General features: G+C 30.6%; 1 protein-coding gene and 1 long non-coding RNA gene across 2 annotated transcripts; one reads left to right on the forward strand and one right to left on the reverse strand.

Annotated features, from left to right (window-relative positions):
* The first annotated feature begins 2,206 nt into the window (after positions 1 to 2,206).
* LOC116850754 lies at positions 2,207 to 6,110 on the forward strand. The gene is made up of 2 exons (XM_032829391.1): positions 2,207 to 3,069; positions 5,947 to 6,110. Exons 1-2 carry the CDS (start codon positions 2,316 to 2,318, stop codon positions 6,003 to 6,005), a joined length of 813 nt encoding a protein of 270 aa, XP_032685282.1. The 5' UTR covers positions 2,207 to 2,315; the 3' UTR covers positions 6,006 to 6,110.
* Positions 4,016 to 7,163, reverse strand: LOC116850755. The gene is made up of 3 exons (XR_004379426.1): positions 6,846 to 7,163; positions 4,709 to 4,836; positions 4,016 to 4,627 (listed from the first exon to the last, which is right to left on the reverse strand). It is a non-coding gene; the product is annotated as an uncharacterized LOC116850755 (long non-coding RNA).
* Positions 7,164 to 13,632: the final 6,469 nt, after the last annotated feature.

Below are 13,632 nucleotides of genomic sequence, written 5' to 3' on the forward strand. Positions count from 1 at the left end.
TTTACAATTTAAAAGATCAAAATTTATCAAGAGATATAAAAGTATGTGAAACTATTAGTATCTTACTAGTTCCCACCGGTTATTGTAAATTAAATACAAGTGTAAACATAGTCGCTAATAAAAGATGGATTTTTTAATAGTATACATTCATTGGTAAATTTATATTATGTTTCTCTCTCTCCTGCTTTTGTAAAAGTGTGGCATGAGTACACCTTGTTTCAATACGTTTTAATCACTTTTTCGATGCATTCCTAGGTACAGCGAATGATCCAATAAATGATAATACTTAATTTTATATAATTACTTCAAAAAAAGTTCTTTTATTGTGTAGACTATCAGTTATATTCTAAAATGTATCAAAGAAAAATAGTTTATACTGTGTTGAAACAAAGTGTATATTTTAATTTATAATTATATCCGTTATAAATGGCCTATTGTTGAATTACTTGCCGATTAGCATAAAATAGCTTTCTGGACACATTATAAAGATGCGTCATAGGATTGGATTTCTAATGTAATTTGAAGAAAAAAATCTTAATGCAAAAATGTCGTACTATAATATTTTTCAAATTATAAACGATTAAAGTTGACCAATTATATTGGCTAAAGTACGCGCGCTCAGGTATGGTACAACACACAATGGTACAGGTGCATGCATAAGTGAGAATTTGCATAAGATATGAAATTAGTTGCAAATCCCTAAATGAAACGTCAAATGTGTGACAGCTTACTAATTCTCATAAATGTATTGTGTGATGTTTTATTCGTAACATTTTGACGAGATTGTTATTATTTGCGATATATTTACTTAAATGATAGAAAAGGCAAATTATTATTACATATATTGTATAGAACTTCAGTATCAATATTTGGAAAGGAGACGACATGTGCATGCACCTGTACCACCTTGTGTTGTACCATACCTGAGCACGCGTACTTTAGCCAGTATAATTGGTCAAGTTTAATCGTTTATAATTTGAAAAGAATTATAGCCTCGCCATTTTTGTATTACGATCTTTTTATTTAAATTACTTCAGGAATCCGCCCTTAAGAGATAAAGCGGTAACTTAAGAGATAATGACGGAATACCCTGTATATCTGAGATATATCTGATTAGATATCGCTCGTCGCATATCGCGTCTCGCGTCGTGCATCGCAACTGGTCCGTGAGACCATTAGCGATTAGCAACGAGCGATGAGCGATATCCAATCAAAACTCTGTTTTAAGAAGAAATAAGAGTTCTTATTGGATATCGCTCATCGCTCGTCACGTCGCTAATCACGTCCAATGTACAAGGCCCAAGGCATGGGCTTAAGACATAAGGAAAGTGACCAATCACAGTCATGATTGCAATCTGCCAGATTGAGAATGAACTATGATTGGTCATTTTGCTTATTGCTACTGGCTTATGTATAGACCGAATTTAATAGATTTAAAACAAAAAAATAACTATTAGAGTAACAAATTAATCGTTACCGTTATAGTTACCGATCAGAAAATGTAACGCCGTTACCGTTATAGTTACCGAAAAAAAGTAAGTGGAACAGTAACGGCGTTACAAATAACTCGTTACTTCCCAACCCTAGTTGCGACTAACATTGTTCATTTTTTCTAAATATATCCTAAGTGTCTGAAAGATATCTTAGAGACGTCTGAACGATACTCTATTTGTTGCAGATTCTTTATAATGTCTCTAAGATGTATTTAGACATTTGCGCTATTTCGATATTTTCTTTTATGGTTGAAAAATTATATATATGTTAATATATATCTTTTCTCATTGTTATTATTTAATTATGTGAAAATGTTTACATAAATATTGATAGTCGCGTATTTATCTCCATATATTCATCAGAGAATCATTATTCTTTTGTTTTTCAAACAAATATACTTCTGCGAATAAATAGCAAATTTTTATTAATTAATGTAGTATGTTTTTTAATAACATTTATAATATTATTTCCAAAACAAATGCGCGTTATACGAGAAATAGCTATTTCATTGTTTTTTTAATGATATTTGAACAATTTCATTATATCAATTATATATGCCATATTGTTCCTCTTCGCTAACGAATATTTCTAGATGGTAACATTCGCAATTACAATTTATTTTGTCAACAACTTTTTCATTATAAACAAACATTCTTGTATCCGTTATTAGTGTTCCTTGTATTATTATCCGCTAAACATCTATATATAACACGCATACATATTTCTGTTATATTCGGTGAGTTGCCGAGCTTCGAGAATTATATCGAAATAAATATTACAAATAAAATACTGATGAACATTAATTACTAAAATATATCACGATGACTACAGATAAAATAGTAACTTTTAATGGACCATACTCACCAGACAAATATAACCAGTTTTTCAATCCAAACATTTGTCATATTTGCAAACTGCCCAGCAGAAACTTAATAACGTGTATTAAGTGTTCTATGATTTCTTACTGTTGCCATGAGCACCAGACGTTACATAAATATTGGCACTTGTATATCTGCAAATCTCTAGCAAGAATAATATCAGACAAATCGAATTGGAACGCATATTTAAATTTATCACAGTGGCTAATATCACGGAAGGAAATTATTATAAAAATAAATCGGCTACTGCCTCAGCACGAACTGGAAATGATAACATTGGCAAAATCGTGTTTTAAGTGTTACCGACAGATAAACATAAAACCATGCGTCATTTGCTATTCGGCTAATTTTTGTGATGATCACCAAATGTTATTTAATATAGAACACAAGGATAAATGTAAAGAGCTGTTACTATTATTGAACCTTAATATCGTCTATATGAAAGGCAATACTTTGTGTCTAAGCAAATTGGAATTTATCAAATTTCCAGATGCTAGACCTTATCATAACATGATTACATTTATTAACAGATATTTAGTCATGGAAAGTCTAGATAATAATCAAAAAAAACTTTACTTCCCTATCCAAACTTTCTGGTCATTTGAACATTATATATGTTCGGATTATGTATCCGATCCTCTAACATTACACTACGCGCTACAGGAATCAAATTTATTATTTCTTCCACGCACTGCAGGTAAATACATTATTCATGTTATAAATACAAATGAAACAGATTTAGAGTATTTAAAGGTTTGGCATATTTTCTTACATATATTTTCTAATATAAAAGAATTATATATTGTATGCGTAGAATCAAAAAAATTCGAATCGTACGAACTAGGGACTGTTTGTGCAAGGTGCAGTAAATATAATCAGAAACTTTATATTGAAAATGTATCAGAGCTGTACCACAAATATACACGCTTAAAATCATATAAACAACCAAACGTGATTGTAATATTTGACAATGAAAATTTATATAAAAAACAAAAAAGTTGGTTTGAATCTATGACAACAATAATAGCACAAAAATGTCCATTACTTTTAACCGTTAATCATGAAATTATAATGCATGACAATATAAATAAGATACAAGAAATAACAGGTACAACAAGAAATCATTTGAAAGGAAAAAATAAATTTCACAGCTTGAAACCAAACAAATTCTATATATTTGAGGATATCTATTATCGACATGCGCATTTTATTATATATTCATGAATTTAAATCATATATCCGACACAATTAAAGGCTGAAGGTCAGGAATTGTTTTTTTAATTGTTTTCATTTTAGTATAATATAGTATTGTAGATGTCCGTGTCAGTTTTTAACGATATTCAAGGATATTGAAGTTTGTATTGAAGTATATATTCAGTCCTAAATTTATTTTGTTTTTATTTATTTGTTTGCATTTTATTTCTTACTTTTTTGAAATATTTGAAACATATATATGCGATGTAATAAAATGATTGCACATAGTATTAAAATTTTTACAATACGTGTACTATTCGCATACTCTATTCCGTAGTTATAGATAATATATTCCTCAGTTTTGAATTTAACTATATGTAATTCTCTTGTAAGTCCTTTATTCATCGGCCGTGTTCTGCAGGTGATAGGTGACAGAAATAATTGCAATATATTTTATAAAAATCATATTCTTATGTTCTTCATATTGTAACTCATAAACAATATCTGTAGTTCGTTACATCGACTTTTACAATTTAAATGATCAAAATTTATCCAGAAGTATAAAAGTATGTGAAACTATTAATGTCTTACGAGTTCCCACCGGTTATTGTAAATTAAATACAAGTGTAAACATAGTCGCTAATAAAAAATGGATTTTTTAATATTATACATTCATTGGTAAATTTATATTATGTTTCTCTCTCTCCTGCTTTTGTAAAAGTGTGGCATGAGTACACTTTGTTTCAATACGCTTTAGTCACTTTTCTGATGCATTCCTAGATACAGCTAATGATCTAATAAATGATAACACTTAATTGTACGCAATCACTTTAAAAGAAGTTCTTTTATTGTGTAGACTATCGACTATGTTCTAAAATGTATCAGAGGAAAATAGTTCATACTATGTTGAAACAAAATGTATATATAAATCGATAATAATATCCGTTATATATCGCCTATTGTTGCGTTATTTGCCACGAATAGCATTAGGTATGGCATAAAATCGCTTTCTGGATACATTATAAAGATGCGTCATAAGTATAATGCTGCAACTAGTCACACTGAAAAAAAAATATATTTAATATTTATTTACGTGAGATAAAGTATATTGTGAAAGATAAATGTATAAAAATAAAATTTACTTGGCAGAAATAAATTTTTTATCCCACAAATTTATTTTCAAGTATTTGTTCTCAGTGCATTTGCACACTAATCAGAGCTAATTGGCATCACAAATTTGCGTATGATCTTTGAAGTTAAATTACCGAGACTGTAGTCAATAAAAAAAAAATATATAGTTACTGAGTGATGGAGTATTTGTATAGAATATCACGGAATAAGAAGGACACACACGATAACCTTTACTAACAAAAGTAGATCATCAATAATATGAGAAATGAAATGTCAAGTTTACTAAGATTATTTGAAAAGGATTACTGAACCTTTTAACAAAATAAAAATTGAATGAAACAATTTTTTTCTTGAGTCAAATAATAATTTTGTTTATAGTGTGTGTGTGTGCGTGTATATGTGCGTGCACCCAAAATTTGCACCCGAGCAAAAATGTATCTAGTAGAGAAGATTTCAAGACTAGTAGCTAGATAGTAATGACTAGATAAGTTTTCTAGCCAGTCACGAGATAGTGATTGGCTAAATATTCCTACTCAGTGTTTTGAATGTCAGGACTATCTAATAAGTATAACAATTACATAGATAGTGGCTAGGTGAAAAAGATTACACAATAAATCTGATACAAAATTATCGGTAAATCCTAAATAGAAATTGGATATCAGAACTGTTTAGTAACTGTACCAATTATAGTTACAAGTTATTTTTTTGTATCTAACTACTAGATAATTTTTCTGGTACAGTCATTAGGAGAAGTGAGCGTTACATTCCTAGCTAGTAGCGATGTAAGACCCAACTTTTCTGTGTCATTGCTAGACAATCATTAGATTCAATTTTTGCTCGGGCAACATCACACGTTTATACATCATACAGGGTGTTCTAGATTCATCTTCGCAATGTTCGTGGAAATATAAAACAGACTGAGGTGAACATAAATGTCCTATAATATTTTACAATATTCGTACACTGTAAAAACTAATATGTTAAATTTAACACATTTCATGTGTCCTAAATCATCCAGTTTCATTTATGTGTAAATTTAACACAAAACAAATGTGTTAAAAAGTAACATGCATAATATGGAAAAAATTAACACAAGAATTTAATACTTGAATACTGTTAGGAATTACAGATTGTGTTAAATTGACATATTTAATATGTTTGACATAGATTATGTCAATTTAACATTTTCATTTCATCAAAACCGTAGATTAATACTTTTCTCAAATGTTAAAGTAACGTTTTATTTTAGTTAATTTAAGAAGAACAGCAGAACAGTTGGAAGTAACGCAGCAAACTATTTCTAAATAGGAAAGATGCAAAAAGTGAAAAGGTTTTCAAATAAGAAAGATGAAAAAAGTGTGTTCCGCGACAATTCATTGATGCCATAAAAATCTACGCGTCACAACTCTTTTCTTCTTAATAAACAATGAGTAAGCAACGTAGAAAGACATTTTATGGGAAGTCATTGAAGGTAATGAAAAACTGATACTCCACAATCTTAAACGCATAAAGTCTGTGCGTATATTCTGATTATCAAGCATCTGATCAGGTCGCAAATCGTAAACGAAAGAAGATTCTGCTCAGTATTTGGTGGAATATCAAGGGTACAGTTAATTATTCAAAATGCTATTATTAAAAATGCGAATTACTACAAACGCTAATCAATACGTTTATATCAGGAATTGGAACGAAAACGCTTGTCCTGAAAATAAACTTTCCGAGATATTTTGTGTTATATTGTGATTATATGATCACATATGTGGTATCATATAATTGACCCTTCATTACAAAATGTGAACTATCTCATAAAGCATTCATTTTACGATAACATCATCTTAATATTTATGTACGTAAAATGAATAAACTTTTGGACAAACTGTGAAGTATATTTGAATAAGTGAAACAAGTTTTAAAGCCCGCCCTAGTTTTTATTCGAAAACCATTAGTCGCGAAAATATTATTTCAAAGAAAAGTACATTAATTGTACTTTAGAAAATACAATTTCGGAATTCCGGGAACAATTCTATTCTAAAACTCGTATCGCTTCTTGGAGTTCCAAGAATCTCTCTCGCTAAACCTAACAAATATGTAATGAAAATAATTCCGCGCTCGATGAAGAAATCGGCCACCCTTTAATCTATTACTTACTTCGATGCATATGCCGTTCGCGTTTTCTGTATGAGTAATGTGGTTGCCGTCAGAATAATCGTCATAAAGAAGCGAAAAAGCCTCTGAGAGAGACAAAGCTTGCGAAGTCGTCCACCATATGTGCGCAAAATTTTATGAAACGAGAGGTTTTGCGAAAATTTAAGAAAATTTAGGAAACCCGCGTGCCTTCCGTATGCGGGACAATAAGTAGCGCTTTCGCATTCCGAGTAATATATCCCGGAACTCCTCTCGACGACCAATAGGAGAGGAAGGACGGAACAGCGAGGGATACACGAAGAAGCAACGGAGCTTCGGAGCTACCACCTACCGCGAGATACATTCCAGGTGATGGCCTCAACATAATAATTTAGCATGAGCAAAGCTATCGCCTAACTCCAAACAAAGATACCACAGCCAAGTGTATGTTTACAGTTGTGCACAGATTATCGGAGACAAATCTTGGAGATATCGCAACTCGAAGTTCAAAATTTGAAGTCAAGGTCAGGAGAGAACAGAGAAGCTAGAGGCGAAATACCTAAATAATAATGACAATTCGAGGTGTCGGAACAAAGGAACGATTTCCGAATTTTCAAAAACCTGTCAGATATTGGCAAATTTCGGATAAAGATCTTTTTTGGTTGAATAAGGAGTTATTAAAAGAGATTCTTTCTTGTGGTTACCGGCGAGAGAGCTAGCGCGACAGAAAGCAAGAACTCAAATCTCGCGAGATAAAGAGAGGAACGAGAGGACCACGTCGTCCGGAAAGTTTCGCTTTTGATCATTATTCGCACCGCTGAAATCGCTTTAACTGTTATAATGAAATCATTAATTTCATCGTGTCCGTATCACTCTAACAATGTATTACGTTAACACTACTGACATGACCAGAGCGATTTTGAACATCTATCCTATTTCCTTCAGATTTTTGAGTGACAAAAACGTAGTAACATTAATTTTTCTAAGTAGGGCTTAGTTGACTGCTAAAGTTAGAAAATACGTTTCTTTAAATCCAGTAAGCAAGAAGTTATTAATAAATCGTAATTGCGATGACATTTATTGTACATGTAATTTTTTTAATATCTAGCTTTGTTAAAATTGCACTTTAGGGAAATCAGTTTTAATATTTTTGATTTTGAATATATAATATATAATAATATATAATAATATATAATATATCAGTTTCAATATTTTTGATTTTGAATATATTAATATAATATATAATAATATATAATAATATATAATATATAATATATATCTTGAATATATAATAAAGGTTATATACCATATAAAGATCATCCTCCTGAGTAACAAACAAGAGGACTTAGCCGTCGCTCGTTGTTTATTAAAAAGTTAGTAACAGAAGAATTTTACTAAGCAGAATATAGTATTCCGACTTCGTGTAACCAATAAGTAAATACGTGATACGCAGTATATACAAAAGTAGTTTCGCAAATTAATTTGTGTAATTTCTTCCCATTGTATATATGAAATGTATTTAGTAGACATTTTATGAAAAAGATGTATTTTCTAAACTGTATGAAAACTTCTCACACAAAAGACTGCGGTGTGGAGAGTCTGGATTACGCAGCCCCCCAGTCATGCGGCTAGGGACAGGCAATAACTTAGCCTACAAACTCCATGTTTTTGTGTAAACAATGTCCAAAAATTACATTCATTTTATGCAAATCCTTTTGTTAATAACTTTTTAACAAACAACGAGCGACGGCTAAGAACCTTCTCAAGATTATTCAGAAAAGTGTTCTCAATAACATATGTCAAAATCAAGATGTAATTGGAGCTGACTCTCCTAAATTGCAATTTTACCCAATTGATTTCTAGACGGTCGAAGACGGTCTGCGGTCAGAATTGGCCAACATCTAAGAAATATTTTTGTATTAACGACTAGAACGCGCCTCGATGATCAAGAGAGCCTTACAGTTCTGGAAGTCGACGCTGTTAGGAGGAATCCCGTGTAGGAAAACGCGGAAGAGAACGAAAGTACGCAATGTCTGAGGCGGGAGATCGCAAAACTGTGATCTTTATTTATTTTATTTATTTTCTTCAAACTTCAAGGTTATAATTGCTTCATTATTCATTCATTGTTCGGCGATCAATGAAAGAATAATGAAGCAATTATAATCTTGAAGTTTGAAGAAAATAAATTCCACAATTTTATAGATATGGTGCGTGTGTGTATGTATAGGCAATACAGAGATTATACGACTAATGGGAACTTTAATTAAAATGCACATTTTATTATGTACTTTTAAATTGAAATTAAATTAACGACCCGATAAAACTGATTCGCAGTGTATGATTTTAAGTTTAGTAACACTATTGTTTATGATGTAGAAAAAAGTTATTTCATTGTACTGACTATCGGCTATGTCCTAAAATGTATCGAAGAAAACGAGTTCATACCTTATTAAATCATGTATTCATGTAGTAGTATAATAATTGCATAGAATATATTTCCTTGCTTTATTTTTTAACGTATAAAAAATTGTATGTGCAATAACTCGATTATTATAGTATCAATGCTGTTATAACTTTCCAATTTCCTGCGGAATATCATATGCATCATGACGAGTATGTGGTAAGCTAGTTGCGGCTAACGTTGTTAATTCTATCTATATATCATAAATGTCTAAAAGATATCTCAGAGACGTATACGATATTCTGTTTGCTGCAGACGTCTCCAAGATGTGTTTAGACATTTGCGCTGTTTGGATATTTCCTTTATGTTTGAAAAAAATGTAAATGTGTTAACAACTGTAAAGCCGCCTCAAGTCTTAATATATATCTTTTTCTATAGTTATTATTTAATTATATAAAAATTTTTACATAAATTTTGATTGTCGCATATTTATCTCCATATATTTATCAGAGAATCATTATTCCATTGTTCTTCAAACAAAGAGACTTCTGCGAAAGAATAGCAAAGTTTTTAATATAACATGTGTTTTAATAACATTTATAATATTATTTCCAAAACGTATGCGTGATATACGAGTGATAGCTATTTTACTGTTTTCCGAATTGAATTGAAGCAATTTCATTTTATATACATTATATTTGCCATGTTGTTTTTCTCCATTAACAAATACTTCTGGTTTGTTTTATTAATAGTTAAAATTTATCTTGACAACAACGTTTTTGTTACATACAAACATTCTTGTACCCGTTATTATTGTCCCTTGTATTATCACCGGTAAAATATCTATATATAACCAGCATACATATTTCAGTTATATTCGGTCAGTTGTCGAGCTTCGCTATATATCAAAGTAAATATTACAAATAAAATACTCATGAACGTTAATTACTAAGACATATCGCGATGAATATAGGAAAAATAATAACTTTTGATGGACCATATACAGCAGACAAATATAATCGGTTTTTCAATCCAAACATTTGTCATATTTGCAAACTGCCCAGCACAGACTTAAGAATGTGTACTTGGTGCTATATGATTTCTTACTGTTCCAAGAAGCACCAGGTGTTACATAAATATTCACACATGAGGATGCATATTCTAGCAGAATTCTAGCAAATGTAATACCAGACAAATCGGATTTGGACACATGTCTCAATTGGGAAAACTGGACAAAATTACGGATGGAAATTGTAACAAAAGTATTGATGAAAAATGTAACAAATATAAATCTGCCACTGCAGCTGCGCGAAATGGATATGATAGTATGTGCAAAGTCGTGTTATAAGTGTCACCGACAGACAAACATAAAGCTATGCGTCATTTGTCATTCAGCTAATTTTTGTGATGATCACCAAATGCTATTTAATCTAGAGGAATATCTGTAAAGGGCTGTTACTATTACTAAACATTAATATCGCCTGTATAAAAGACAATATTTTGCATTTATGCCTAGGTAAATTAAAGTTTACCAAATTTCCAGATGCTAAACTTTACCATAACATCAATTCATTTACTAACAGATATTTAGTCATGCAAAATCTAGATAATAATCAAAAAGAACTTTACTTTCTTACCCAAACTTTGTGGTCATTAGAACATTATATATGATCGGATTTCTTAACTCTGACATTGCACTATGCGTTACAAGAATTAAAATTATTATTTCTTCCATATAATGCTCATAAATTTATCGTCCATATTATAGATGCAAATACAATAGACATAACGTATTTAAAAATATGGCATATTTTCCTATATGTCTTTCCTAATATAATAGAATTATATATGGTATTTATAAATTCGCCATTATTCGAATCATGCGAACTAGGGACAGTTTGTTCAAGATGCCGTAATTATAAACAGAAACTCTATGTTGAACATGTATCAGAGCCGTACCATAGTTATACACGCTTAAAGTCATTTAAACAACCAAATGTGATCGTAACACTTGACGCGCGCGCGCGCGCGCGTGTGTGTGTGTGTGTGTGTGTAGGCAAGTCCGAGGCAGGTTTGCTAAGCTTTTTTGGAATTTCAATAATAAAATAGTTTGAAACATTTAATTGTTCCAATTGGCTACGTAACAATGATAAAGACAACTTTCCTTTACATTTTGATACTATCGACTACGCTATAAACCGTATAGTTCCGTCTGTAATAATAAAAATATCGACATTCAGACAAGTAGCATGAATGCATACCGGTAACAGGACAGGTACGCTAGCAGCTTGGGATAGGTTAGCATAAAATACATTTAATTAAATAAACATTTAATATTAATAAATATTATATTAATAAATATTATATTTAATAAATATATTTAATAAACATATTTTGGTAATATTTCATACACAAATTGAAACTCTCATTATTACATAAAAAACATATAACTGTGCCCTTTGAAGAATATTAAACCAAAAAATTATACAATGCAGCTTTAGCTGCACGACTGATCTAGTGCAGTAAGAGAGAGACAAATGTATTTTGTCTCTTAATAACTTATTGTTTACAAATGGTGCCCAACTATAAGAAGTTATTCCTCTTAGCGGATTCTCTCTCAATTAGAGAACACGAATCATGACTACTTTTGTTTTATGGAATTCGACCTCCTTCTCTCTTACTTCATGATGTTCACTAACCTATTTCTAGCTGCGCGTAGCTACACAAGTGCGCACCAGTTCATCAGTGCTATAGAGAAAAATTTACGAACCTATCTCATCTGCTAATTTCTGCAATTTTATTAATTTTAAGAATAAAGTTCACTGTTAAACAGTGTATCATATATTTGCAACAAACTTCATTTTAACTGATATTACATAGCTTCAGTTTATTCAATCACGATAAAAAAATGTCAGGAGAAAATTTCGAGACGTCTGAAACATTACTCGACTGCCCTAAAATTAGTTTTTTTCTTTCTTTTAGCTGTAATATTTGTCCGATTGTAATGAAAATTGAAAATAAGTACCTTTATAATAAACGAAATGTTTTATGATTCCACTCGAACTGTTTGTTTCTCAATAAGTATATAAAGGAAACGATTTATGAAACTACACCTGCTGCGAAACTGCCCTGGTCTCTCCTGTGTATAGGTCATACAGAAATTATGAAACTAATGGGACTTTTTATTGAAATATACATTCTACAATGTATTTATAAATTATTTATAAATTATTTATAAATTCAAATTAGATTAACAACCCGACAAAATTGATGGGCACTGTATGATTTTGAGTTAAATAACATTATTGTTTCTGATATAGGAAGAAGTTCTTTCATTGTACTGACTATCAGCTAAGTCCTAAAATATATCGGAGAAAACGAGTTCATACCTTAATAAATCTAAGTATACATGTAATAGTATAACAATTGCATTGAAAATGTTTATCTGCTTTCTTTTTTAACGTATAATAAAAATTGTATGTGCAATTACTATATCATTATAGTACTAATGCTGTTATAACTTTACAATTTCACGCGGAGTACCACGATAATTATGTAGTAAGTTAGTTACGGCTAACAGTTGTTATTAATTCTATCTATATATCATAAATATCTGAAAAACATCTTAGAGACGTCTGAACAATACTCTATTTGTTACAGACGTCTTTACAATGTCTTCAAGATATATTTTAGATCTTTGCGTTGTTTGGATATTTTCTGTTATGCTTGAAAAAAAATTTATATATGTTAACAATAGCAAAGCCGCTTCAAGTCTTAATATATATCTTTTTTTCGTATTATTTAATTATATAAATATTTTTATATAGATATTGATAGCCGCATATTTATCTCTATATATTAACCAGAAAATCATCGTTCCATTATTTTTCATACAAACATGCTTCTGCGAATAAGTAACACAACTTTCTCGTTATATACAAACATACTTGTATCCGTTATTAGTGTCCCTTGTATTATTATCGGTTAAACATCTATATATAACCTGCATATATATGTTGTTATATTCAGTGAGTTATCTAGCTTCGCGCATTATATCGAAGTAAATGTCACAAATAAAATACTCATAAACGTTAATTACTAAGAAATATCGCGATGAATACAGATAAAATAATAACTTTTAATGGACCGTACACAATAGACAAATATAATCGGTTTTTTAATCCAAATGTTTGTCATGTTTGCAAACTGACCAGCAGAAACTTAGGAACGTGTACTAAATGCCATATGATTTCTTATTGTTCCATTGAGCACCAAATGTTACATAAATATACACACTTGAAATTCTGCAAAATTCTATCAAGCGTAATAACAGACGAATCGGATTGGAGCATACAACGCAATTGGGACAACTGGGTAATATCACGGGCGGAAATTGTAACAAAAATAAAT

The sequence above is a fragment of the Odontomachus brunneus genome, unplaced genomic scaffold (genome assembly GCF_010583005.1).
Source record: "Odontomachus brunneus isolate Ranch 3 - 2012 unplaced genomic scaffold, Obru_v1 Obru_scaffold_154, whole genome shotgun sequence".
NCBI lineage: Eukaryota > Metazoa > Arthropoda > Insecta > Hymenoptera > Formicidae > Odontomachus > Odontomachus brunneus.